This window comes from Panthera uncia, chromosome X, assembly GCF_023721935.1.
Source record: "Panthera uncia isolate 11264 chromosome X, Puncia_PCG_1.0, whole genome shotgun sequence".
NCBI classification, from domain to species: Eukaryota; Metazoa; Chordata; class Mammalia; order Carnivora; family Felidae; genus Panthera; species Panthera uncia.
In genome coordinates this window covers 85,643,896-85,671,276 of record NC_064817.1, presented here as the reverse complement: position 1 = coordinate 85,671,276, position 27,381 = coordinate 85,643,896, and the positions used below count along the sequence as shown (strand labels likewise).

The 27,381-nt window shown below is 44.3% G+C and overlaps 2 protein-coding genes and 1 long non-coding RNA gene across 4 annotated transcripts in view; all 3 read left to right on the top strand.

Moving 5' to 3' along the window:
* Nucleotides 1–3,013, top strand: part of ACSL4 (acyl-CoA synthetase long chain family member 4) — an 86,612-nt gene extending 83,599 nt beyond the window's left edge. For both annotated transcript variants that reach the window (XM_049644171.1, XM_049644170.1), the window contains one exon: nt 94–3,013. In XM_049644171.1, coding sequence (XP_049500128.1) covers nt 94–251 — 158 coding nt within the window. In that variant the 3' untranslated portion in view covers nt 252–3,013. The remainder of the gene's footprint in view (nt 1–93) is intronic.
* Nucleotides 3,014–3,595: 582 nt separating this feature from the next.
* LOC125931902 (uncharacterized) lies at nt 3,596–27,381 on the top strand. The gene is made up of 4 exons (XR_007460503.1): nt 3,596–11,809; nt 14,629–20,854; nt 21,453–21,567; nt 26,473–27,381. It is a non-coding gene; the product is annotated as an uncharacterized LOC125931902 (long non-coding RNA).
* KCNE5 (potassium voltage-gated channel subfamily E regulatory subunit 5) lies at nt 25,667–26,473 on the top strand. The gene has a single exon (XM_049644176.1). It carries the CDS (start codon nt 25,775–25,777, stop codon nt 26,186–26,188), a length of 414 nt encoding a protein of 137 aa, XP_049500133.1. The 5' UTR covers nt 25,667–25,774; the 3' UTR covers nt 26,189–26,473.

Sequence of the window (27,381 nt, the reverse complement as noted above, 5' to 3'; positions counted from 1 at the left end):
ATTGGAAGGCACCGGAATCATTAATTAACTATTCCCTCCCATCTCCTCTTTCTTTCCCTCTCTCCCACCTTCCCCCTACCTTTCTCATTTCAGTGAATCTGGAGCGATTTGAAATTCCTATCAAGGTCCGCTTGAGTCCAGAGCCATGGACCCCTGAAACTGGTTTGGTCACTGATGCTTTCAAACTGAAGAGAAAGGAACTGAAGAACCATTACCTCAAAGACATTGAGCGAATGTATGGGGGCAAATAAAATGCTGCTCTGTCATTTACAGGTGTGTGGGAGGTTGTCTGGTGGTTTTTCAGTTCTAGAGTTTTAAGCCTTATTGAGCTGTCTGTTAGAATGTAAGGGGCGTATCATTCTAAAGACATGGTAAAAAAAAAAAAAAAAAAAAAAAAAGAAAGAAAGAAACCCAAAGTGATTAAAATAGTCATGGAGTCTACTTTAACTTAGTTTTTGCCTAGTTCTCATGAAGCTGAAATCGAAAAGTTGTTTCCCGTTAGCTGTGTCATTAATTTTAGAGCAAAAATTCTGCTTTTAAAAATTAGCCTACCATCTGCTTGCTCTCTTAAAGGAAAATATTGAATGTTGAACAAAATGAACTGGAGCTGGTATAGAATGTAGTTTGAGGTAATTTGCATTTTCCAATGTCTACTGTCTTCCTAGTTCAGAAGAAGCTTAAATATTAAGTATGACAAAAGAAATATGTACTAACACTACTTCAAAGCAGAAGTGTTGCAGGGCTTTAAAATTCTCTTCCAACAATTTATCTTGAAGGCAAAATTCAATCATAATATAATCTACAGAATCAAACAGTACCTTGGAAACCATTTTAGGATTCATAATTGTTGGCGTAGGTTAGACATAGAATCATTGTAATGTTGTGAATAATTACAGTGCCTGAAGTCTGAATACAACAACATTAAATGCACCAAAAATTACTTAGTGATATATTTAAAGGGAAATTGGTTTTTTTTCTTTTTTTTTGGAAACTCAGAGGTCTGAAATCAGTAACTGTAATTATTGGAACGACTTAAGAGTAAAGTACATTTTGAAGAATGTCGAGAGTTGTCTTTCTAGGTTTGTTCAAAAGAAAGGACTGAGACCATGGGTAAAATGGTAAAAAGTGAAATCACATTTTAACAGGAAGTATTTTTATTTTCTGTGTTCAAAAAGGTGATGAAATCCATTAGAATTACCACCTGGGAAAGAATTTCAGTTCTGGATTTATCTTTGATAACAGGGATTGATTTGAAAGTGTACTCATATTAAATTAGCCTTGTAATTTAAGGTCTGCTTGCTGTTGCTGATTTGATTCATTTAGCTTTAATTTGAGCAAAGCGGGTGATGATGAATGACCTCCCCAGTATTTTGTTTGAATCTCTGAATGATTTGCTCGGAGGAGTTTGGGGAAGTTAAAGGGAAGGATACACTGTTACCCCTATTTTCCTGTCTGTGGGAAGAGTTGAGAAACTGGAAATGCTAGATCAGGGAAAAGGGAAGATACTCGATAAGGGACTGATAACTTATGCAGTAACTTGGCAATGCGGGCTTCTTTTTGAATCTTTCATTAAGATCTGGGATTCTACATCTGACAGATTTTCACACTTGAACCATAGTTACTGTAAAAAGCAAAACTTCTTAATACTGTTATTCTTTGCACTTTTTTCTTAATCATTATATATATATATATATACATACACACATATATGTTGCTGACATTGCTTTGTACAGACATGGGCCACCACTGCAACAAAATACATTCTTTTTGCTCTAAGATATTTATAATGAAAATATTTAAATGTTCTGTATATGGTGGTGAAAAGGAAAAAATAGTCTGGTGTTGTTATAAGCAAGAATGAAGGTTTTTGTTGAGATTTCTGTTCAGTGTTCTGCAATGTCAAATTCAAGGCAAGCACTCTGAAGTTATGTGTATGTGAGTATTGTCATTCTTCCCGACTTGCCTTTGAAGAGTGAATAACCATCATCATCAAGTAGACTACTGGTCAGCTTCTGCTGTTCTGGCCCACTGTTGATCCTTTAAGGATGATTTCCTTAGATCTTTTATTCAATATGTGAATTCCCCCCCCCGCCCCATTTGGAATGGTGATTTTAAATATGTGAATGCATGCATACCCCAGTGTCTTCACCCTGACCCATTCCCATCTCCAGAAAGCTAGAACACTGCCAACTAATCTGTTGTATAGGTCCTTTAGAAACATGGAATTAACACTTCAAGTTGGGTGCTGCTAATTCTTTGGGAAAATCCAAATATTGTTAAGGGACCAGGGAGATGCCACTACCCCCTGATTTTTCATCCCCCCCCCCCAAAAAAAAATATATATATATACATGTTTATGTAAACCGGTCTTTCCATGTTCATAGTGACTTTTCGAGTATTTGAGGCTAAAGATTTTAATCCTACATTTTTATACCTATTTAAATTGTTCACTGTTATTCTGACATGTCAGCCATCAAATGAAGTTGTACTTAAAGATTTTACTACAGTTCTGTATATTTCTAAATCGAACACTTGTGACTTTTGCTTTAATTACATGAAAATATCTTGCCTCCTTGATACTTGTATTGCTTCTTTCTTGTTTTTCTTCCTAGAGTGGAAGGATATAATTGTATGGCTTTTCAAAACCGAGATACAGGTGAATGATTCAAAGAGTCAGAAGTTAAGGAGAATAATGTTTCTTTGGGGCATAAAGACTGATTCATAATAATCCTTGCCTATGTTTTCCTGATAGCACATGACAAATGTCTCTGAGGTGACAAGAAGAAGACAGGTTAATGATTGTGTGGTATTTGGAACTTGGAGAGAAATATTTTAATTTTCAAATGTAGTTACAAATGATAATGTATTCATATTTTGTACTTTCTGTTAAAAATGCATGATCGCAGGATTGTTACTTTGATTTTTGTGTTTATTCCTAATGAAAAACTTGGTTTGTTCTTGTTTTTAAGTTTGCACTCGAATCTTAAGAAATAAAACCATCCATATCAAGCCAGTTTGTGCCTAATGATGTGCCAAGATAAAAATCTGCAGATAAAAATCCAGAATATTAGCCAGACTTTCTTCCTTCCTTCCTCCCTCCTTCCCTCCCCTCCCTTCTCTCTCTTGCTTCCCCCTCCCTCCCTCCCATTCTTCCTTCCTTTCTTCTTTAAAGTTTGTTTGTTTGTTTGTTTGTTTATTTATTTATATAATCTCTACACCCAACATGGGGCTCAAACTCACAACCCCAAGATCAAGAGTCACAGGCACCTCTGACTGAGCCAGGCAGGCACCCCTGTTAGCCAGACTTTTAAACACATATTTAAGAAGTACTCAAATGTAGGAGCGCCTGGGTGGCTCAGTCCGTTGAGCAACCGACTTCGGCTCAGGTCATGATCTTGTGGTTCGAGGGTTCGAGCCCCTCATCCGGCCCTGTGCTGCCAGCTCAGAGCCTGGAGCCTGCTTTGGATTCTGTGTCTCCCTCTCTCTCTGCCCCTACCCCGCTCACGCCCTGTCTCTCTCTCTCTCTCTCTCTCTCTCTCACAAATAAACATTAAAAAAAAATAAAAAGTACTCAAATGTAGGTTTATGGAATTGCATTAAGCAGCTAACCTGGCCTGTGTAAATCCCATCCATTAGTTTGGAGCGCTGGAACCCAAAGCTGTTACATTGATACAGTTCATAGAGTAGACCTCCTTTGTAACACTGCTAATTGTGGAACAAAACACAGTCCTGTCAGTGTGGATTATTAGTAGGTGCTAATAAATGATAACTGTTATCTTTAGGCTACTTAAAATTTAGGAAGTCAGTTTATCTGAGTTATATGAGGGTGTATGTTATTACTATTATTTTTTAAACGTTTATTTAGAGAGCACGAGCGTGAGCAATGGGAAGGGCAGAGAGAAAGGGAGAGAGAGAATCCCAACCAGGCTCCACTGTCAACACAGAGCTCGACACGGGGCTCAATCTCACAACCCTAAGATCATGATTTGAGCCATAATCAAGAGTCAGACACTTAACTGACTGAACTACCCAGGCACCACAAGATTTTATTTTTAAGTAATCTCCACACCCAATGGGGGCTCGAACTCACAATCCCGAGGTCAAGAGCCACATACTCCATGGACTGAACCAACCAGGCACCTCTATGAGGGTGTCTGTCATATAGTGTTAGCGCCCTGGGACCAGACTGCCTCAGTCTGGTCACTAGCTGGGTGACTGAGCAGGTTAATCTACACCCCTCCCCTGCATTCTTCCATCTGAACAAATGGGATTGGTTGATAATAGGATCTACCTCACAGGGGGGTTGTGAGGGTTAAAACGCGTTAGTCCAGGTAAAATGTTTGAAACATAGTAAGCTTTTGTTAGCTATCATCATCATCATCATCATTATAGCCAATCTTTGTCAGTCAGGTTAACATATCAACATACTCCTGCCCGAAAGGATCGCCAGTCCCTGAAGACTGTGGAGAGTTCTGGATGTAGAGGTGAGGGAGACCTGGCTCATTCTATCACTGGCTTTGTAACCATGGGCAAATCCCAAAATACCCTCTTAGCCTTACTTTCTTCTTCCTATATTAAAAAAATAAATACAAAGGCCAAACTTCAAAAAAGATACCCTTTGTTTTTTTATTTTATTTTAGTGTGAGCATGGGGCAGAAGGGGAGAGAGAAAGAGAGAAAGGACCTGAAGCAGCCTTCATGCTCAACATGGAGCCGGACACAGGGCTTGATCCCACGACCCTGGGATCATGACCAGCTGAAATCAAGAGTCAGATGCTTGACTGGCTGAGCCACCCAGGTACCCCTGTTTTTTTTTTTTTTTTTTTTAATGATGCCCTAGGTCCCAAAGTTTCCTTCAAGGAAGTGAGGCTGTGGATGATGCCATCACAAGAAGTGAGGATTCTGCCAGGTACAAGGAGTCTGCCACTCTCTTGTTTAAAAAAGAAAACATCCACATTCTGTACACATAATTTAAAGAAGGGCTTTCAAACATTTTTTTACCGTGATTCACAAAGCTGTGCACACCCACTGACATGTACGTAAAGCGATATTCTGTGAAACTGTTTGTTTATGTGAAAAAACAGTATTGACTTGCTCACCAACTTTCTATTCTATTTCATTTATTTAAATTCCGGTTGTGATCCCCCCTATTGATTTCACAACCCTGTAAAATACTGCGGTGCAACAGCACTTTCTGTGAAGTTGGCAATGTCCTGGATCTCTCCTATCCCTTACAGTAGCCACTAGCCACGTGTGGCTGCTTAGCATTTGAAAGGGGTTAGTGTGACTGAGGAACTGAATCTCTAATTTCATTCTCCTGTTAGCACACCTCTAGGGAATTTGCAAGCCACTTTTGGAAAGCATAGGTTTAAAGCCCACTACCCTACCAAGTTTGTGAAAGAAAGCCATCCCCTGCCCTCATTCCTCCTGCTTCCTCTACCTCAGAGGCAACCACTTTTTAAAAAATGATGTCATTTTAGGGAAAGAGGGAGGGAGGGAGACAGAATCTTAAGCAGGCTTCACACTCAGCATGGAGCCCAACTTGGAACTTGATCCCACGACTCTGGGATTATGACCTGAGCCGAAATCAAGAGTCGGAAGCTCAATCAAGCGAGGCACCCAGGCAGCCCATCCACTTTTGACTCTTAGTGGATTGTTTTGGTATTTACTGACTTGTATCTAAATAACGTGCGTGTGTTGCTACCTCTCTGCTTTGTCCTTATCCATTGACCTCGCGATACAGGGGCACACTTCCCATCCTGTCAGTATAGAAGTGTAATCAAATCAGTAAGTTTCAGTTAGAATAACTATGCTAGTCAAGGCTGAAACGTGTGGAGGAAAGCTATGATGAATTCTCCTTTCCTGCACTTTGAACCCCATAGTGCTCATAAGAAGTCTCTCATGCGTTTGCTTGGTTTTCTAAGGATTTAACCCCAGTCTCTCCACCAAGCGTCCATATATCTCCTTTCAATGTTTGCAGACAATAAGAATTCGAACAATTTTTCATCCCTGGAAGAAGTATCTCCTAGAACCTTCCGACCAATTTCAAGCTAGATCGTTCACCTTCCTTTACCTTAAGACTATCCCTCCATTAACTTAGAATCTAACTTCACTATCATCCTGAGAGTTCCCGTCACCTTTAATCACAGGTTGCACCTCCTGTTTCCTGTATCCCATGTCTTTTTCTTTGGATTATTTCCTCTTTTTGATGGAACACATCCCACAGTAGCTTACTGAGAAGGGATATATGGGAGGTACATTTGAGACCTTCAATTGATCATTTGCTTGGGTGTAGAATTCTAGATAGAACATGTCCCCTCCCTGTTGAAAACATTATTCCACTGACATTAAGCTTCCAGTATTACTGTGGCAGTTCAAGGGCATTCTGATTTCTCCCACCCCTTCCCTAAGACTTGATTTTTTTCCCCCCAGAAGCTCATAAAATCTCCATGTTCTCTGTAATCTCATGACTGAGCTTTGCTGTATGTTTTCATCCATTGTGCTAGGGCCATTTCAACCCAGAAACTCATGTACATCTGTTCTGGGAAATTTTCCCGAGTTATTTCATTGACTTCTTTCCATTTTCATTGTTCTCTCTCTCACGTCTGTTGTTCAAATGGTGAATCACTTGGGCTGATCCTTTAATATTCTTTGTGTTCCTATTTTTCATCTTTTAAAAAATTCTGTCTGGGAGATTTCCTCTCTTGGCTCTTTCAAACTCCTGATTTTTTTTTTTTATTTCTGGTATTGTGTTTATGATTTCTTTTTTTTTTTTCAAACAAAGACATATTTAATGATAAACACAGTTCACTATCAGTAAATGGCTATTCTTTTGGTTTTGGTTTTAGTTTTTTTTTTTAATTTTATTTAAATCCAAGTTAGTTAACATATAGTGTAGTAACGGTTTCAAGAGTCGAATTTAGTGATTCATCATTTACATACAACACCCAGTGTTCATCACAAGTGCCCTCCTTAAATGCCCATCACCCATTTAGCCCATCTCCCCACACACCTCCCCTCCAGCATCCCTCAGTTTGTTCTCTGTATATAAGGGTCTCTTGTGCCTCAGTCGGTTGGGCATCTGACTTCACTCAGGTCATGATCTCACAGATTGTGAGTTTGAGCCCCGTGTCAGGCCCTGTGCTGACAGCCCAGAGCCGGGAGCCTGCTTCAGACTCTGTGTCTCCCTCTCTCTCTGCACCTTCACCACTTGTGCTATCTCTCTCTTCTTCAAAAATAAAGAAACATCAAAACATTTTTTTAGAAAGAGTCTCTTATGGTTTGCCTCCCTCTCATTTTTTATCCTACTCAGTGGAAAAAAAGAATGAAATCTTGCTGTTTGCAACAACATGGATGGAACTAGAGTGTATTATGCTAAGTGAAATAAGTCAGTCAGAGAAAGACAAATATATGATCTCACTCATATATGGAATTTAAGAAACAAAACAGATGAACATAGAGGAAGGGAATAAAAAATAACATGTTAACAATTTCTAAGAGCTGGAGTTTTTTGTTTGTTTTTTATACATTCCTTTTTTGAAGCTTTCTGTTAGTGAATGGTAGGGTTTTTTTTTTTTTAAGTTTTTAAGCTTTCTGTATTCTGCAGAGCCAGTTTACAACTACTTGCTTTTTCCTGCTTGATGCTTGATTTTTTCTCTGTTCTTTAAAGGTTTGACAATTCTTGCCTGTTCATTTAAGAAGAAAGTACTAGAGGGGCGCCTGGGTGGCTCAGTTGGTTAAGCGCCCGACTTCGGCTCAGGTCATGATCTCACAGTCTGTGGGTTCCAGCCTCATGCTGGGCTGTGTGCTGACAGCTCAGAGCCTGGAGTCTCCTTCGGATTCTGGGTCTCCCTCTATCTCGACTTACTCTCTGCTCTCCCTCCCCTGCTCGCACTTTGTCTCTGTCTCTCTCTCCAAAATAAATAAACATTTTTTAAAAAATTAAAAAAAAAAAAAAGAAAGTACTAGAAAGCTGACTGGAAGGTCTGAAAGTGTGGGTGGAGCTCATGAAAAGAGTTTTGCTATCAGGTGATTTTGGCCGCGCCATTTGGCAAACCCCATGTCAGTATCTTCGGAGTTCTCCTCTAGGGCCAGCCCCCTTCAGAGAAGTCTCTTCCAATCTCTTGTATGGAGGGTTAACCTTGAATGACCAGTGTTCTGGGGGAACATGTACAAGGAGGTTGGGGGTCGGTGGTTTCTACATTCATCACACATACCATTGCTTAATTACCCTGTTTTCTGCACAGTTCCCCTGTGCTGTGCCCAATGTCTGCTGTTTTTTCTGCTTCAGTGTTCTGCTGTGGTGAGATGAGGGACAGCCATCAGCCCCGTGGTATGGATGAGGCAAGTGGTTGATGGATGTGGTTTTATTTTGTTTCATTTCTTTAAAAAAAAAACAAAAAACAAAACAGCTGCCCCAGGCTTTGGCCTGCTATAACAGAATACTGTAGGCTATGTGGCGTAAACAAACATTTATCACAGTTCTGGCGGTTAGAGGTCTGAGATCAGGGGGCCCATAGTGTTGGGTTCTTGGTGAGGGCCCCCTTCCTGATTTACAGACAGCCGGCCTCTTGCTATGTCCTCATGAGGCAGACAGCAGAGAAAGCAATGTCTGTGTCTTCTTATAAGGGCGCTAATCGTATTCATGATGGCTGCATTCTCATGACCTCTTCACTTCCCAAAGGCCCCATCTCCTAGTACCATCACATTGGGGGTTAGGATTTCAACATATGAATTTGGCAGGGAAGACACAAACGTTTAGTCCGTAACAGCAGCTTTTACCCAGTCCTTATTTTGGCTCCACCCTCTTTACCTCCACTTTTATTTTTATTTACTTATTTATTTTTAAATGTTTCTTTATTTTTGAGAGACAAAGGGTGCAAGTGGGAGAGGGGCAGAGAAAGAGGGAGACAGAGGATCCGAGGCAGGCTCCGAGCTGTCAGCACAGAGCTCCACATGGGGCTTGAACTCAACGAACCGCGAGATCATGATCTGAGCCCAAGACAGACGCTTAGCTGACTGAGTCACCCAGGCGCTCCTACCTCCACTTTTAGAAGCACCCGGTGCTGCCATTTCTGGAGCCTTTTGGACATTTTATGATATATAAATTAGATTGGTTCTGTTTTCCCTACTACGCACTTAGGATTCTGTTAAGATTTGACTTTCCATCAGCCTCTGGCTTCCAAAACATTGTTATTGTTGCCATTTCTATTTTCCCTGTCCTCATGGGTTTGCACCTTTACCAGATTTTATTTACAGTAGTTTTAGTGGGTTTTCTTTCTGGAATTCCTTTGTTGTTTACCCAGAAATCACCCCAAAGTTTATCAAATACGATGAAGTCTATATCTAAGTTACGAAGAAGTTCTTAGCTACACACCAGAATAGCTACACTTAGAAAAACTGACAATACTAAGGGATGGTGAAAATGTGCAATAAAGTATCTGAATTCTCATACATTGCTGGAGGGAGTAGAAATTGGTACAACCGTTTTGGAAAGCTATTTGACCATAAAACTAAATATACATTTAACCAATGACCCAGCCATCCCACTCCTAGGGATGTACCCAAGAGAAATAAGTACTTTTGTCCACATACAAGAATGATTTGTAGCAGCACTATTCATAATGACCTAAAACTGGAAACAACTAAAATATCCATTATTGGGAGAAATTGTGGTAGATATATCCATACAAGGAAATACTACAGAGCAGATAAAAAAAAAATTAACTACTGCTACATGCATACAGATAGATAAATCTCGCAAATAATGATGTTGTATGAAGGGAGCTAGTCACAAAAGAGTACTTTATGATTCCGTTTATATGAAGTTCAGGAGCAGGCAAAACAGACCTATGGTGATGGAATCCAGAATAATGGTTTTTCTCTGAAGGGGATGGTATTATTGCCTGGAAAGCAGCATGAGAGAATCTTCAGGTCTGCTGGAAATGTCCTGTATCTTTGTTTCCTAACATTTGTTTTTGGGGTTTTTTTTGAGAGACAGAGAGAGGCAGAGCATGAGCAGGGGAGGGGCAGAGAGAGAGACACACACAGAATCCAAAACAGGCTCCAGGCTCTGAGCTGTCAGCACAGAGCCCGACGCGGGGCTCGAACCCACGAACTGTGAGATTATGACCTGAGCCGCAGTCGGATGCTTAACCAACTGAGCCACCCAGGAGCTGCATCCTGTATCTTTTTTATAGGAGTATCCTGTGTAGAGTTGGATGTGCCTGGCCCGGGCAGGAAAGATGGGTGCTATAGTGAAGAAGGTGAAGGGTGGGTGTATTTGCATATATCGAGGGAGAAAAGGATGAACCAACTCGGTTCATCATATTCCATCTGAAATGTGCTAATCCTCCAACTGCTCACTCTTTGGAACAAGTGTGTGTAATTAATGGTGCAGGAGGGTCCAAGGCTCGTGTGATGAAGAACATCTTTGCAGGCCTGATTGGAAAGAAGCGGGCTTAGACAGCTGTGATGTAAAGGACCAAGACAACGTGCCTAAAATTAAACACTAAATGCAGATTAGCCATATTTCTTTTTTTATGTTTATTTGAGAGAGAGAGAGAGAGAGAGAGAAGATAGGGGAAGGGCAGAGAGAGAGGGAGACACAGAATTCGAAGGAGACTCCAGGCTCTGAGCTGTCAGCATAAAGCCTGACACGGGGCTCGAACCCACGAACCGCAAGACAGTTGGACACTTAACTGACTGAGCCACCCAGGTGCCCCAGATTAGCTACATTTCAATGTTTGCACCCACTTGTAGTTTCACTTGGGCTTAGTTTTTGGGAGATTCTCTCTTCCCGCTATTACCCCAGATCAGACCCTCACTCCTTTTCACCTAGAATTACTACACTGACCTCCTAACTAGTTTCGTGGCAAGTCTATCTATTCCTTCCATCAGTTTACTCCATCTTGTATATAAACCCACCAGACTGACTTTGCTAAGATACTGCCTTGTTGATGCTATTCTGATTTAAATCAAAATGTCATCTTGGTATTCAAGTCCCTGGATGGAGAGATCTCTCTACCTATCTTACCTCATTTCTCCAGCAGGGATCCTCCATTCAATTCACTTCTGTATTCTCCAGTATGTCAAGCTCATCCCTTCAGGTGGTTCTTCACCCTGGCTGCACTTAAGAATCACATGGGAAGGGGGTGCCTGGGTGGCTCAGTCGGTTACGAATCCGACTCTTGATTTCAGCTCAGGTCATGATCTCATGGTCTGTGAGTTCCAGCTCCACACAGAGCCTGCTGGGATTCTCTGTCCCCCTCTCTGTCTGCTCCTCTCCCACTTACATGCTCTCTTTCAAAAATAAACATTTTTTTAAATAATCATATGGGAAGATTAACAATATCAACAACAAAAACCCAAACAAACAGAAAGCACCTCTTTTTCGGACTAAACCAAAAATGAATTCACATAAGAGAGAACAATCTTCATAGGTTACCAAGGAAGGAGGCTCCTGGTTAAACGTTGGCTCCCATAACCCACTCTTATTTGTCTGAGATTGGTATTTCTTTTGCTTTGGCAGACTATTTCCTTTGACACTTGAAACCCTGAGAGATTCCCGAGAGAATGAGATCTACAAGCAGGATGTTTCTTGGGAGACATTCCTGAAGGGTGGCAAGGATCAGAAACAGGCTCCAGTGGTGAGGCCACTCAACATCAACTCAACTCAACCTAATTTGTATTTTTGCTTTGGAGTGGTAAGGAATCAATCAAACAACAAAGGTCAAGAGACTCCTGTGTCTTGTATCTCTCCAGAGAGACTTCTGCAGCAGAAATCTGAAAACGATTTCTTTCAAAGTCAGGTATTTCTTCATGTGCCCAGCTCTTTGCCAGCCCATGGTATTACAGGAGGCTCAGAATCAGATATACATATACACCTATATTTAGTACAGATGTGTCCAAGTATACTTTCTTCTTTATGGCCAACAGTCCTACCTTAGCTGTGATTTCAACGTTCCTTGGGATCGGGCACTCTAACGCCCACATTCTGTGTGGGATGGTGAATGGCACACATCAACCCAGGGCAGTAGTAACGTAGCTCCCCAAGAAGGGGTAGGGGACAGGGCCAGAGAGGGAAGTCAGGAAGTCTTTCTGCCCAGACAGTGACTGTTGGAAGCAAGAACAACTTGAGGGAGTTAAGATCTGTCCAGTTGGATCCCCAGCCTTCCCCTGGGAAGGAATTCTAATCCAGATCTGCCTTTCATTAGCCATCAGGATTCCTGAAGGTGAGAGAATTAACCTCTCACAGGGAGTCTGAGTGAAGGAAAAGAGTCTTCTGTTTCATTTCAGCAGGAGCCTCTGCTTGGTCTGCAAGAGGTCCCTTGGGTGCTCTTTGCTTCTGGATTCTTCCCTTGTGCTTATGATGGAAATAAGAGCTCCCTCGATCCTATCTCCCAGGGTTGTGGGTGGTCTCAGTTGGCCTTTGGTTTTGCTCAGAGAAGAAAAACTCCAAACTGGCCTGGAGCTATGGGGATTCAGCATCGTGTCTCCAGGAAGAAGGCTGTGACTTTATCCTCTTAAAACTTTGTAACTTTCTCTCTTTAAAGTTTTTACTTTTTTAAAAAAAAATTTTTTTAATGTTTATTTATTTTTGAGAGAGACAGAGTGTGGGGGGGGGGAGGGGCAGAGAGAGAGGGAGACACAGAATTCGAAGCAGGCTCCAGGCTCTGAGCTGTCAGCACAGAGCCCGACGCGGGACTCGAACTCACAAACTGTGAGATCATGACCTGAGCCGAAGTCAGATGCTTAACCAACTGAGCCACCCAGGCGCCCCTCTCTTAAAGTTTTTTTTAATTTAATTTAATTTAATTTAATTTAATTTAATTTTAATTTAATTTATTTATTTTTTAATATAATTTATTGTCAAATTGGCTTCCATACAACACCCAGTGCTCATCCCAACAGGTGCCCTCCTCAATGCCCATCACCCACTTTCCCCTCTCCCCCAGCCCCCATCAACCCTCAGTTTGTTCTCTGTATATAAGAGTCTCTTATGGTTTGCCTCCCTCCCTCTCTGTAACTTTTTTTTTTTTAAGTTTTTAAACATGGATTGGGCACTGGACTCTTCTTGGATAGTAGACATTTCTGTGGCAAGGCCCTCTTAAATTCCAATGAAATTTCTTCTGTCTTAAAGCACGGCACTTAATCTGCCATACTTTTGAGCCCTGTCCTGTTTAGTATTGCTAGGTGGCTACAGGGCAGGCAGGAGGAAGGTCTTGTGCCATCAGTGCACAATATCAGCCTATGGGGGTGAATTAGAAGCTGAACTGTGAGCGGAAGACTAAGTGTATAGGAATTTGGAAAAGGGAGAGATCCTTTCAGGCCTCAGTTGTCTGGGAAGGCTTCTTTGGAACCTCCAGTCTGAGCCTGATGCTGAGGAGGCCAGAGTGACTCTCACTGGCTTCTAGCTAATAACAAAGAGGGCATATTCATCTGTAGCAGCATCCCTCCTGTGCCCATCAGCCTGCAAGAACAAAGTGGGGTGAGAGCAACAGCGATCTCATAGCTTGACATTCTAGACCAATGATCTTTCAGAGATTCCAGGTGTGCCTGAGATAGCGATGCCCTCTGCCCTTCAGGTGGTTGCTTTCTTGTTCATTGATCCCGGGGCATCCTGTGTGTTACTGATGTGTGCTATGTGGTGAAAGCTCATGGAAATACTCTTCTGGATATATCCCTCTTCCTGGAAGGCATTGGAAACACGTGGTCACAATCCTTTGCTTTCACGTATGCGGTCTCAGGCAGACTGAGCCACCCAGGTGCCCCAATGTTTATTTATTTTTGACAGAGAGAGAGAGACAGAGACAGAGACAGAGACAGAGACAGAGTGAGAGTGGGGGAGGGCCACAGAGAGACGGAGACACAGAATTTGAGGCAGGCTCAATCAAGGCTCTGAGCTGTCAGCACAGAGCCCGATGTAGGGCTTGAGCTCATGAACCATGAGATCATGACCTGAGCCAAAGCTGGATAGTTAGCCGCCCAATATATACAAATATTGAATCATTATGTTGTAAACCTGAAACTCATATGTCAATTATGTTTCAATTAAAAAAAAAGAAAACATTTCATGAATGGATGACTGAAAAAGTCTAGACCTTGGAGAACGAGTAAAATTTGGATAATATGGAAGGGTTAAAAGTTTACAAGGAGGGGACACCTGGACGGCTGGTCGGTTAATCATCCCACTTCAGCTCAGGTCATGAACTTGCAGTCCATGGGTTTGAGCCCCATGTCGGGCTCTGTGCTGACAGTTCAGAGCCTGGCGCCTGCTTCGGATTCTGTGTCTCCCTTTCTCTCTGCCCCTCCCCCACTCATGCTCTGTCTCTCTCTCTGTCTCTCTGTCTCTCTCTCAAAAATAAATAAACATTAAAAAAAAAAGTTTGCAGGGAAAAACAGAAAAAGTCCCACACGGTCATGGCGTGTGCCAGGCACAATTTGGAAAATCAGCTGAGGGGCCCAGAACTGTGTTTTGAGGCAGTGGGAAATTAGCAAGCCCCATCATGCCTATTTAGCATAATGCTGGATGAATGAAGAGCCACTGAAGCATTATTGCCCCAAAACAAAGCCAAAATGAAAACAAACACATGGTAGTTGATAAAACTGGTCTTGATTTTTCTCCTAGCATCTAATTATAAGTCAAGCTGCTCCTACTCACTGGGGCCCGATTCCAGTGATTCCTAAATGTTCCCAGATCATCTTCCAGCTCAGAGGCCCGCCCTGAAATCCCTCATGACGGAGGGGTGAAGGGAGGTGAGTCCTGTCGTTTTGCTTGCCCATATGTTGTGGATATTGCTTCCCACTTGGAGAAAGGGTTCAAGTAGTTATTTCCTACTCAAGACATCTCAAGTGTCGCACCCTCAGGGACATTTGCTGTGAGCTCTCTAAAGTTGAGTTGAATGCTCCTCTTATGGGTTCCACACACCACATGCTTATTGTTAATGAGGAAATAAGCCCAGCTGACATTATTGAGCATCTAATATGTTCATGGCACTAGGCTAAGTGTTTTACATGCATTATCTTATTCAACCTTTGCCACAAAATCCTATAGTAAGCACTTTAAAAAATTTTTTTAATGTTTATTTTTGAGAGAGAGAGACAGACAGAGTGCGAGTGGGGAAGGGGCAGAGAGAGGGAGGCACAGAATCTGAAGCAGGCTCCAGGCTCTGAGTTATCAACACAGAGCCTGACACAGGGCTCGAACTCACGAACCGTGAGGTCATGACCTGATCCCAAGTTGGACGCTTAGCCGACTGAGTCACCCAGGCGCCTCTATAGTAAGCACTTTTTAAAAGATATTTTTAAGTGTATTTATTTGTTTACTTATTTTGCGACAGTGCGAGAGCACGAGTGGGGGAGGAGCAGAGAGAAAGAGGAGAGAGAAAATCCCAAGCAGGCTCTGAGCTGTCAGCGCAGAGCCAGGTTCGGGGCTCCATCTCACCAACAGTGAGATCACGACCTGAGACAACATGACCAGAAATCAAGATTCGGACGCTCAACCTACTGAGCCACCCAGGCACTCCTATAATAAGCACTTTTATTATTATTGCCATTTTACAGAAGAGGAAACTGAGGGACAGCTCAAGGTAACAGCTGGTAGGTGGCCAAGCCAGGACTAAAATGCCAATTTATCTGAGGCTGGAGTTCTTGCTCTTTTCTTTTCTTTTCTTTTTTAGTTTATTTATTTATTTTGAGAGAGAAAGAGAGAGAGAGAGAGAGAAAGCGTGAGTGGGGGAGGGGCAGAGAGAGAGAGAGAGAGAATCCTAAGTAGGCTCTGTGCTGTCAGTGCAGAGCCCAATGTGGGGCTTGAACTTACGAATGGTGAGATCATGACCTGAGCTAAAGGCAGACAACCAACTGGCCCACCCAGGTGCCCAGCCCCTGCTTTTTAAAGTTTATTTGTTGGATCTGCTGCTTTTAAGTACTGTGCTTTACTATTTGCCTCTAATAGGGTCTTTACCAACACCCTGCTGCAATGGTCTAGGTAACCCCTGAACCCTAGAAAGTTAGCTCTATCATGGGAGGAAGCAGATCTCCTGTAGATCCCCCCCCTGCCTAACCATCTAAATAAAGCAGGTCCTGGCACAGAAACTGGCATTAAACGCTCCAGTTGAAAAACATTCTGAACAAAGAGAAAACAAAACCCTAGGCTTCCACCAGGTGGCGGCGTGGGAGTCCAAGAGAAACGTGCCCTCGGGACTCTTCCTTTCCCACTCCTTTCCCACAGAATATCCCAAGCATTCTCACTGTTTTCTTTCCCTTTCCAGAGAAAAGCGAGTTGGTGGGAGGAACAGTTTTGAGATAATGTTCAGGCATGTATTGACACACATCTGACAATTTAATTTATGACCTTATGCTTTGGCCCCAAAGGGAAGGTTGATTCTACTCCACTCTTTCAGATTTATGCACTTCTTTGAAAGACCTTAAAGTGGTTTGCAGACTCTTGTCACCAACGAAAAGTCAGAAATAAAATCTGAATTGCACAAATCATTGAAGAAGGCTGTGCTGTGGAGTAGAAAGTCTCCCTGGCTGGATTCAGATGACTCTGCCATGAACTAATGGGGGACTTCAGGCAAGTCCCTTCTCTCTGGACCTCCATATCCTCAGCTGAAAAATAAGGAGGTGAGATGAGGCTTCTAACACAGAAGTTTTCCACCTGTTTACCCCCCCCCCCCCACCCTACCAGCCTCTGTACAAAGGACATTATACAGCAGCATTATAGCATGGCAGTAATAAAGATTAAGGACTCTGGTTCAAGTTTCAGCTTGGCCACCTACAAGCTCTGGGGTTTGGGGCAAGTTACTTAACCTCTCTGGGCCTGTTTCCTCATCTGTATAATGGGAATGGTCCTGTACGTCCCTCACAGGGTTCTTGCAAGGACTGAGTGAGGTATAAAGTCTTATCCCAGTGCTTGGCACACAGCTATTCACTGAATAGCTTTCAGTGAAAACTATTGTCACACAGAACTGACTTTCACGTTTTAGCAACTCTATCTACACTTAGTTTGGATGTGCATTTAGTAATCAGAAAAATAGGGGGAAGGCTTTAAGTAATAAACCACAGTCAGTCTTGGCCCTTTCAGAAGTGTAAGGGCAAATGCGTTTCGTGAGTACAAAGCAAGGCTAAAAGTAACCACAATCAATTGAAATCCTCATACATTGTTGGTAGGAGTATACAAGATACAAACACTTTGGGAAACAGTCTGGCTGTGTCTTCTAAAACTCTTTTTCCTATGACCCAGCATTTCTACCCCTAGGTATTTACCCAAGAAAAAGGAAAACATATGTCCACAAAAACACTTGTATGAAAACATTCTTAGCAGCTTTACTTTTTAAAAAAAAAGATTTTATTTTTAAGCAATCTCTACACCCACCCAGCATGGGTGCTCAAATTCACAACCCTGAGATCGAGAGTCACATACACTATAAGCTCAGCCAGCCAGGCACCCCGCAGATTTACTTTTAATAGCAAAAACTGGACTTCCATCAGCAGGAGAAGGGAGAATGGATAAGCAAACTGAGTTATGATCACAACATGGAGTACCACTCGGCAATCAAAAGGAGTAAACCACTGGGGCGCTTGGGGGGCTCAGTCGGTTAAGCATCTGACTATTGATTTTGGCTCAGTTCACGATCTCACAGTTCGTGAGATCGAGCCCCATCTTGGGCTCTGTGCTGATAGCACGGAGCCTGCTTGGGATTCTCTCCCTCTCCCTTTGCCCCTCTCCCCCTTGTGCTCTCTCGCCCTCAAAATAAAGAAATAAACAAATCAATGAAAGGGGCTAAATACTGTATATACAATGACAGGGATGATTCTCAAAAACATCAGGCTGAGTAAAAGAACTCTTATACAAAAGAATTCATACTATATGTTTCCATTTATATGAAGGTCTGTAACAGGCCAAACCAACCAATGATGGGCAAAAAATCAGAAGAGCGGTTGCCTCTGGGGGTGAAGGGAAGGGAAAATCTGAGAAGGGATAAGAGGAAGCCTTCTTGAGAGATGATAGTGTTCTATATTTTAGTAGGTGGTTAAGTTACACCGTTACATTTGTCAAAACTCAGCAAAGGTACAATTAATGCTTGTGCATTTCATCTTATGTATATTTTACCTCAAAAGGAAAACAAGAATAAGCGCATATTGAATTCAAGTTAAGGATAGGCATGTGGAAAGTGTTTAGGAGTGGGGACGTGTACTGGTGTCTGCAGTTTCAAAAAGACAAAAAGACAGTGGACAGACGGAGAGATGGATAGCTGATGGATGAATAAAGGCTAGGATAGGAAAACATTAGTGGTGGAATCTAGCCAGTAAGTAACAAGGTATTCACTGGAAAATTCTTCCAACTTTGCTGTGTGTTTCAAACAAAAAATGAAGTTTTTCTTTTTGGAAAAAAAAATGTAACCACAAGGTTTTGTATCCTGCATGGAGTGTTTTTTGGGTTTTTTTTTTTTTTTTACAGATGTAAAAAGGCTTCATTGGAGGAAGGCAGACCACAAACCTAGGTAAATATTTCCTGAGCACCTGTGATACACCAGGCACCGTGCCAGACTAGGCCAAGGCTACAAAGAGGAAGAACACAGCACTTGCCCTCGAAGGGTCTGTAGGGACCATCTGACAAACACACATGTCACTGTCATCCTACACTGTGGAGATGCTAAGGCGAGTGAAATTTCATCTAGTAGAAAAAGCGTCTTAATTATTCTTACCACAAAAAAAGAAGTGATAAGTATGGAACGTGATTGACGTGTTAGGTAACACGACAGTGGCAATCATATTGCAATATATAAATATATCGAATCAACACACTATATACCTTGAACTTACATAAGGTTATATGTCAATTATAGCTCAATTAAAAAATAGTAACTAAAAAAGGAAAAGTGCCTGGCATTGAAGACATGTGGGTAGTTATTGCTGCAAATATGATTGGAAGGCATTTCCAAGCCAGAACCCACAGAGAGTCTCTCGAAGGCCACACTGAGGTGATAATTTGGCAATCCAGTGGGGCCCATTCAAGAATTTTAAGGCAACAAGTAACATCCTTGGAAAATTGCTGGGAGAAAGGGGGTAGCCGCAATAGATATCTTTGCTTTAGGGGGGTTGGCAGGCAAGGGAGCTTTTCATGTACCTTCGATGAGCAGAGGGAACTGATGGAAGCTCCCATGGGGAGGAGGGAAGTTCAGAATGACCCAGGGCACAAAGGGATGAGATTCTGGTTTCACCTTCATGGAAACAGGCAGCTGTTTAGTCTATGCCCCTCTCTTCCTCCTTTGCTCCATGATGTTGTGGCTCTGTAAGGCTATAATGGTTATTTATAGCTCGCATCTATTCTTTTTTTTTTAAGTTTTTATTTATTTAAGTAATCTCTACATATACAATATGGGGATCCAACTCACAACCCTGAGACCAAGAGTTTCATGCTCCTGTTAGTGGGAATGCAAACTGGTGCAGCCACTCTGGAAAACAGCATGGGGGTTCCTCAAAAAATTAAAAATAGAACTACCCTACAATCAAGCAATTGCACTACTAGAAATTTATCCAAAGGATTAAAAAATGCTGATTGGAAGGGGCACATGCACCCCAATGTTTATAGCAGTGCTATGAACAATAGCCAAATTATGGAAAGAGCACAAATGTCCACTGACTGATGAATGGATAAAGAAGATGTGGTGTATATATACACAATGGAATATTACTCAGTGATGAAAAAGGATGAAATCTTGCCATGTGCAACAACGTGGATGGAACTGGAGGGTATTATGCTAAGGGAAAAAAGTCAGTCAGAGAAAGTCAGATATCATATGAGTTCACTCATGTAGAATTTGAGAAACACAACAGATGAATATAGGGGAAAAGAAGGAAAAATAAGATAAAAACAGAGACGGAGGCAAACCATAAAAGACTCTTAAATACAGAGAACAAACTGAGGGTTGATGGGGGTGGGTTAAACGGGTGACTGGGCATTAAGGAGGGCATTTTTGGGATGAGCACTGGGTGTTGTAAGAGATGAATCACTGGTTTCTATTCCTGAAGTCAAGACTACACTGTATGTGAACTAGAGATTTAAAAAAAAAAAAAAAGTTTTGTGCTTTTCTGACTGAGCCAGCCAGGCGCCCCTGGCCAGCATCTATTCTGATTGTTAGTCTACTCTGAATGGTCAGTTCCCAAGACATAATGATGTTAAATATTTTTTAAAAAATTTTAATGTTTGTTTATTTTTGAGAGAGAGAAAGAGTGCGAGCGGGGCAGGGGCAGAGAGAGGAGACACAGATTCTGAAGCAGGGTCCAGGCTCTGAGCTGTCAGCACAGAGCCCCATGCGGGGCTAGAACCCATGAACGATGAGATCATGACCTGAGCTGAAGTTGGACACTTAACCGACTGAGCCACCCAGGTGCCCTGCTGTTAAATATTTTTAACATCACTCCTACCCACCTCATAGGGTTGCTGCAAGGTTAATTAATATAATGTATGTAATCTGCCCAGCACATGCTAAGTCTTCAATAGATGAGGTCAGGGAACCATATCTGATGCTCCAGTTTGTGGCTTGGATATAGGGTGACCTCAGCACAAGCCCACCAAGACCCCCAATAGTCTCTAAAGAAGGCACTTGAAGCCCCTGAGGCCCATTCCAACCCACACATATTGTGATCTTTATCAAACCCATCTCCACCCCACCCCCCACCCAAATACCATGCATATTCCTATGGAACAACTGAGAAGCCCCAGTTGGACCCAGTCAGTCTCTCATTTATTCTCCTCTGTCTTTTGAGAATGGATCTGCTGTGGCGGCTGGCAGGCCACACCCTCAAGATGGTGCCACCAGGAGCACATAGGGCAGTTTGCCAAAAAGGTGAGCTCAGACCACCTGAGATCTTCCTTTTTTAAAAAATTTTTTATTTATTTATGAGAGAGAGAGTGTGTGCGCGTACATGAGTTCGGAGCGAGGGGGAGAGAGAGAGGGAGACAGAGGATTTGAAGCAGGCTCTGCAGCAGAGAGCCTGATGTGGGGCTCGAACCCATGAACCGTTGAGATCATGACCTGAGCTGAAATTGGACACTTAACTGACTGAGCCACCCAGGAGCCCCTGGGCTTTTCCTTTCTCAAACAAGGCTTTGGGCTCTAGTGATTAAAGTTTGGGTCCAGAGTCAGAATTCTCTCCAAGCCAGAATTCTGGTGAGACTTCAAGCCCACTGCTCATTTCACTCCAGATCTTGTGCCCCCTGCTTTTTTGCAGTTCACAAAGCGGCTGTAAGTGTTATGAAGCCACAGATAGTCCACCAATGTGACTCGTTCATCCGTGTGTCTCAGGCTCAGCACAATACCTTGCCCAGTGGAACATGTGATAAATACATGTGATAAATATTTCTTGAACGCATGAATGAATGAATGATTCTTTCTCAGTCTGTACTTCAGGCTTCATGAAGCCTTCTTTCTTCCCCTTCCTCAGGGCCCGTTATGGGTTTGCCGGCCTTCTGGACTCTAACAGGGCTTACCATCTGTGCCCGTCCTTTGGCAAAATTACTTCCCTCTGTCGACACACTCGATTGCCATCCAGGAAATAAGTGAGTTCTGGACGATAGATAAACAGATGATTATTTGACAGGTATGGGGTAGGTTTAGAAAGGGGGGGTGGAAGGGTGGGGAGGAATGAGATCTAATCTTCATCTGATGGATTTGCAATTTCATTAAGTGTGGTGGGGAAATGGGGTTGGCATCTCAGCCATTCAGGGCTGGCCTGGAACTGGGATCTGAAGGGATGCACAGCAGCCCCTTGAGTGAAAAGAAAGCCAGATCCCCCCACACACACCTGTTGTTTTTTTCTGAGGGTTGGGCCTTTTTAAATTTTATGAGTAGTCTCCATTCCTGTCTCCACCCCCTTCTACACATCTCCCATTCCCCATTGCCAGTCTTCTGTAAGTTAGTGATGTGCCTTCCCTCTAGCAATTATTTCATTTAACGGAATTAGAATTAGCTTTGTATGTATCCATTGAAACATTATTTTGAATAGCAAAAGCCTGGAGATAACCAGAGATCTAACAATAGGAGCTAATTTACATATATAATGGCAGATCTATGGTCTTAAATACTTTGCGGATAGTACCATGGTGTTATAAAAATAGTAATTGATATAGGAAAAATTCACAAGATGTTTTCCTTAAATGCTTATTTATTTTTGAGAGAGAGAGAGAGAGAGAGAATCCAAAGCAGGTTCCAGGTCCTCAGCTGTCAGTACGGAGCCCGACGTGGGGCTCGAACTCACCAACCTTGAGATCATGACCTGAGCTGAAGTCAGATGCTTAACCAACTGAGCCACCCAGGCACCCCACAAGATGTTAAGTGAACAGATAGGTTACCAAACAATGATGTGTGCACACACATGTGCATGCTATTGGTAATTTTTTTCTGGGCGTTTTTCTATTTTCTAGATTTTCTGTATTGAATGCTGGAGTCCGAGTTAAGGTACCACGAGGAGGGCTGCATGGTAAAGACTCTGAGAGCGCCAACAGGGGTATCAGACAAGGCTTCCTTCAGTCAGTGGATTTTGAGGAAGGTGAAAGGCACAGAGCATTGGAGAGGAACTCAGGGAAAATGCGGTTTTTCAGATTCAAGAGGGACCAAATGGCGCCCATTGGTGGTGAGGACCTCAGGCCTACCAAAGATTGGACTTCATGAAAGAAGCAATGGGGAACATCACTGAGTTTCTGAACATAGGGCTGAATTGATGGAAGTGGTATTGAAGAATTACACATGGTCTCCGACTTAGGATGGCTTGACTTAAAATTCTTTGACGTTACAATAGTGCAAAACTGACCCACATTCTTAGAAACTGTACTTCCAGTTTTGAATTTGGATCTTTTCCTGGGCTAGCTGTATGTGGTATACAATTCGCTCTCATGACGCTGGGTAGTGGCAGTGAGTTGCATCATTGGGGTAAATAACCAATATGCTCTGTGTAACAGCCATTCTGATTTCAGTACAGTATTCAGTAAGTTACATGAGACATCCAACACTTTATTATCAAATAGGCTTTGTGTTAGATGATTTTGCCCAACAGTAGGCTAATGTAAGAGTTCTGAGCACTTCGAAGGTAGGCTATAGGCTAAGCTGTGATGTAGGTTGGGTATTAAACGCATTTTTGATTTAAGATATTTTCAACTTGTCATGGGTGTATGGGGACATAACTCCATTGTAAGTCGAGGAAGACCTGTATTCCAGCCAGAGTGGGGTGGATTGGGTTATAGGCAGGGAGATCTGTCAGGAGACTCTGCCGTTTGCATATTTGACTTGAGGTAATGAGAGCTTGGATTAAGCTTGTGGCAATAAAACCAGAAAGGAAGGGGCTGATGGATCTGAGAAAGGATCAGAGCCAGAGATTCAAATTTGGCTAACTATATGGCAGGTGGTCGGCGAAACCATGTCAGGAGACACTTTCCAAGGAAATGGATGTTAAGAGAGAAAAGCTGAGGCCTGAGTCTTCAGGGATTCCAATAGTTAATGAGAGGAGGAAAGAAGAGGAGCCAGCAAAGGAGACTGAGAATGATGGGTCAGAGAGATAGGAAGCGAAACTTGAGAATGCAATGCCATGAGAGCCAAGGGTAGGACACTTACAGGAAAGAGTGGGTGGTGGATGGTATCAAATTCATCCTCGAGGTCAAAGACTTAAACTGAGCAGAGATCCTTGAATTTGGTCAGGAGGTCATTGGTGAACTTACAGAGAGTGGTTTGGCAAAATGTCCTGGATTTTAGAAGATTCCAGGGGAGAGGTGGAGAAATGGAAGCAGCTCATGGATAGCATCCATGTGACAAGAGTAATGTGTTAGGACTGAGAAGAACAAGGTCAAACTTGCTCATTCCAGTCCTGCTTCTTAACTGAACTTGTTTCCTTTTCTGAAAATGGGAATAATCCTATTAGCTCATAAGGTTGTTGAAAGTACAATACAAATTTAACGATTATTTTTATGCTACAGTGAAGGGGCTTCTTCCTTACCTCCCCTCACCCCACCCCCCAACCCTAGAGATTTCTGGGCATTATGTAACAGATAAGAGGAGTCTGTTAGCTTATCAGTCCTGTCCCTAGGTTGATACTGTTTTGAGAATTTGCTAGGTATGTCCTCTGGCATTAGTCATGCCAAATCCCTTTAACAATTGTTCCCTCAGCCACTCTGAGGTGAGGACACTGAGGAAAGGTGGTTAGGAGGGAGTCAGTGGTCAGGGCCACATGGAATGTTTCTGAGTCCTGCAGAAGCTGGTAAGAACGGCTCTGTTTGAGACCCTGGATATAGTGTCCTGGGGTGCCAACCTCACCCCAACACACAGAAGACTGCAATCCCTGAAGGATGGCTGGGGCAGAGGCACATGAAAACTCTCACTCTCTCTTTCTCTCTCTCTCTCTCTCTCTCTCTCTTTCTCTCTTTTAAACCTTCCTTTTTAAACCCGTGGCTCCTGCAGACTGAATGGTCCCTGGACCGAAAAGTCTTGAGTGGGCAGCTTGATTTTCAAGGTGTGCATAAGGGCATATCCTTTTTTTCATTCATTCTATTCTCACTGGACAACCAGATCTGATCAGCACTACCTCCTGTGTTTTTCTACTCACTGCCTACAAACTAATCCTTTGAGCATGCTTCTTTTGTGAAGCCCAGACCTTTTGTAGTTTAACATACTGTGGTCTCATCATTTGTCTTAGTGCCTTGTTTTCCCCTAAAAGAAAATACCCTCTGGGGAAAATATGGCTGCCCCACAAGCCCGCAGGGCCTAGACCTGTTACTAAGCCCTGGGGAGGCACAGGGCTGGGTGCTGACCTAACTGGATGTACAGGCGGCAGGTGCACATATTTTCTAGAACTTGCACTTTTCAGATCCTGAGACGTCTAGAGAGTTTAGTCAATGGGCCTTCTTACGGTCTGTGTTCCTTTTAATGGAAGAGCTTGGTTTCATTTCTGGGAAGAGGGCTTGCCAGAGGGAAACAGGGTCATATCATGGATAGTATAGTCACATGCTAAGATGTATAGGCTTCTCTAAACACGTGATAGGAGGTCAGAGCAGGGGTACTTCCAAGGAGGCTCCTATATTGTCAGAAACCTTTCTGGAAGGCCAAGGGGTCGTCCTCTGCTTCAGTCACCAAATCCATCCTGAGCATCTTCAGAATAACACGCTCTCTCCTCCGGGCGCGGGGGACGGAATTAGGGCTGGAAAGATAGGCCAAGGTCCTGGTCTATGGGAGCAGACGCCATCAGATGCGCGGGAGCCGTCTGGCCTGCCCCCGTTGCGGCAGAGCTGACGGAACCCTGGGGCATGGCTTGCCTTGGGGGGCCAGATGCTGTCTCTGGGCCAAAGCCGGGCCTGCAAGGCAGGTGGCCAGAACTTGGAAGGAATTCTCTTCCGCAGCCCAGGGTCCAGGCTTGGCCCCAGCAAGCCGCCCCGCCAGCCTCTGCCGCCTGGGGCCTCGCGCATTCCGCGCCCCCGCCCCTCCGCGCCTCTCCGGGCCTCGCCCCCTCCCTTGTCCCCTTCTCCTCCCTCCACCAGCTGTCCCCTTTCCCCAGAGCGCCGAGACAGCCGGAGCCTGGGAAGAGGCGGCCTCGGGCCGGAGGGGGCGTGGTGGGGAAGGGGAGGAGGGCGGGGGTGAGGGGATAAGGAGGCCCGCGCGGCCCGCGCCCCCAGCCACTGCCCGCCCGGGAGCCCGGGTGCCGCCGCCGCCTCCCGCTCGCTTCCCCTCGCCCAGGGGGGAAAGGTCAGCAGCGTCCTGGAGCCGCCGTGTCACTCCCCGACAGCCATGAACTGCAGCGAGAGCCAGCGGCTGCGCACCCTCCTCAGCCGCCTGCTGCTCGAGCTGCACCACCGGGGCAACGCCAGCGGCCTGGGCGCCGGCCCCGGCCCGAGCATGGGTATGGGGGTCGGGCCCGACCCGTTCGTGGGCCGCGAGGCGACCAGCGCCAAGGGCGACGACGCCTATCTCTACATCCTGCTCATCATGATCTTCTACGCCTGCCTGGCCGGGGGCCTCATCCTGGCCTACACCCGCTCCCGCAAGCTCGTCGAGGCCAAGGACGAGCCGGCCCAGGCCTCCGCGGCGCACGAGTGGGCCGCCGCCGACGCCGAGACTGCGGCCGGCTCTCCGGCCCAGGGCCGCCGCCAGCTTGCCCCCGGGGCGCCGCCCGCCCCGGCCCAGGGCGCCGAGGGGGTCTAGAACCGCGGCCCCGTTTGCTCTCTCGCGCGCGCCCTCCTGGTCTCCCGCGTCCCCGGGCGCGGCGCCCGCCTTCTCCTTTCCTCCCCTTCCAGGTGCCGCCTCACCTGAGGCCCAGACGGGGAGAGGCCCGCAGACCTCGTCTGACAGGCCCTGGAAGGAGCACCACCCTACCCACCCCCCAGACCGCTTTTTCCCTCTTAACCCTCCCACCCGGCCACCCCATGCCTACACCCCTACCCCGCACACCCAACTGCACTAAACTGCCTCTGCTCTCTTGTCTTCAGACAGCCCTGACACCATGCTCCAGCCCCCTGGGAACTGAATCCAACACGTCCAGCACTTGGCATTGAAGTGAAGCAATGAAGTCTATCAGAACTCTGGGCCGTCTAAGCTTCTCCAGCGGCTGCCAGGGGCTGCTCACTCCACGGAGCCAGCGGGCTTGCCCTCGCTGCCAGGCGGGCGGCGGCAGTTCCAGCTTCCTGTTGCCTTAGGGACCGAGACAAAGAAAAATGAAGAGACCCCAGACATCTTTCCCCTCCCTCCCTCTTGCAGCAGGGAGCTAGCAGGACACTAGGACCAGTCTGTGGGCTAGAATGGACTTCATGGGGACTGAAGGGGGAGGGAAGCTGCAAGGGGAGGGGAAGATCTATGACCCTAACTGTATGCCTTTCTTGCATCCCGCTGTCATCCCAAAAGTAACTGGCCTGATTTTTAGCAGCGTGGCCATCTTCTGGTGTGGGTAACCGTCCCTGGGTGTGTCACCTCCATACCTCCAAATGCCTCCCCTGTATCGATTCAGTTGCCATTGCAGCTGTGTGTTTCATGTATGGAACAGGAGGCTCAGACGTTTCCCTCCCCTGTAACCTGGGGATTATCAGAGGCAGGTAATAAAGATTGTTTAAGCAATAGCCTAAGACTCTTCTCTCAACAATCCCAGCCTTGAGACCCAGTACTATACAGAAAAGGAATCTTTTTGCTTTTGAAAATGATGTTTAGATTTGAGGGTTGGATTGTTGCAATATTTAGATCTATATATTCAATTCCAATACCACAGATGTGATTGTGGGTGAAGAAAAGGTTGATATGGTTAAATGGGTTTTATTTTTTTTCAGCTGTTTCAAAAGTTGTAACTGCTTTCTTCTCTTTTTTTTTTTTCTCTTTAATTCTGAACCACTTTGAAATACCACGGTGCT

Coding starts and splice junctions, on each gene's coding strand:
- KCNE5 (XM_049644176.1), top strand. CDS start 25,775: ATGAACTGCAGCGAGAGCCAGCGGCTGCGCACCCTCCTCAGCCGCCTG.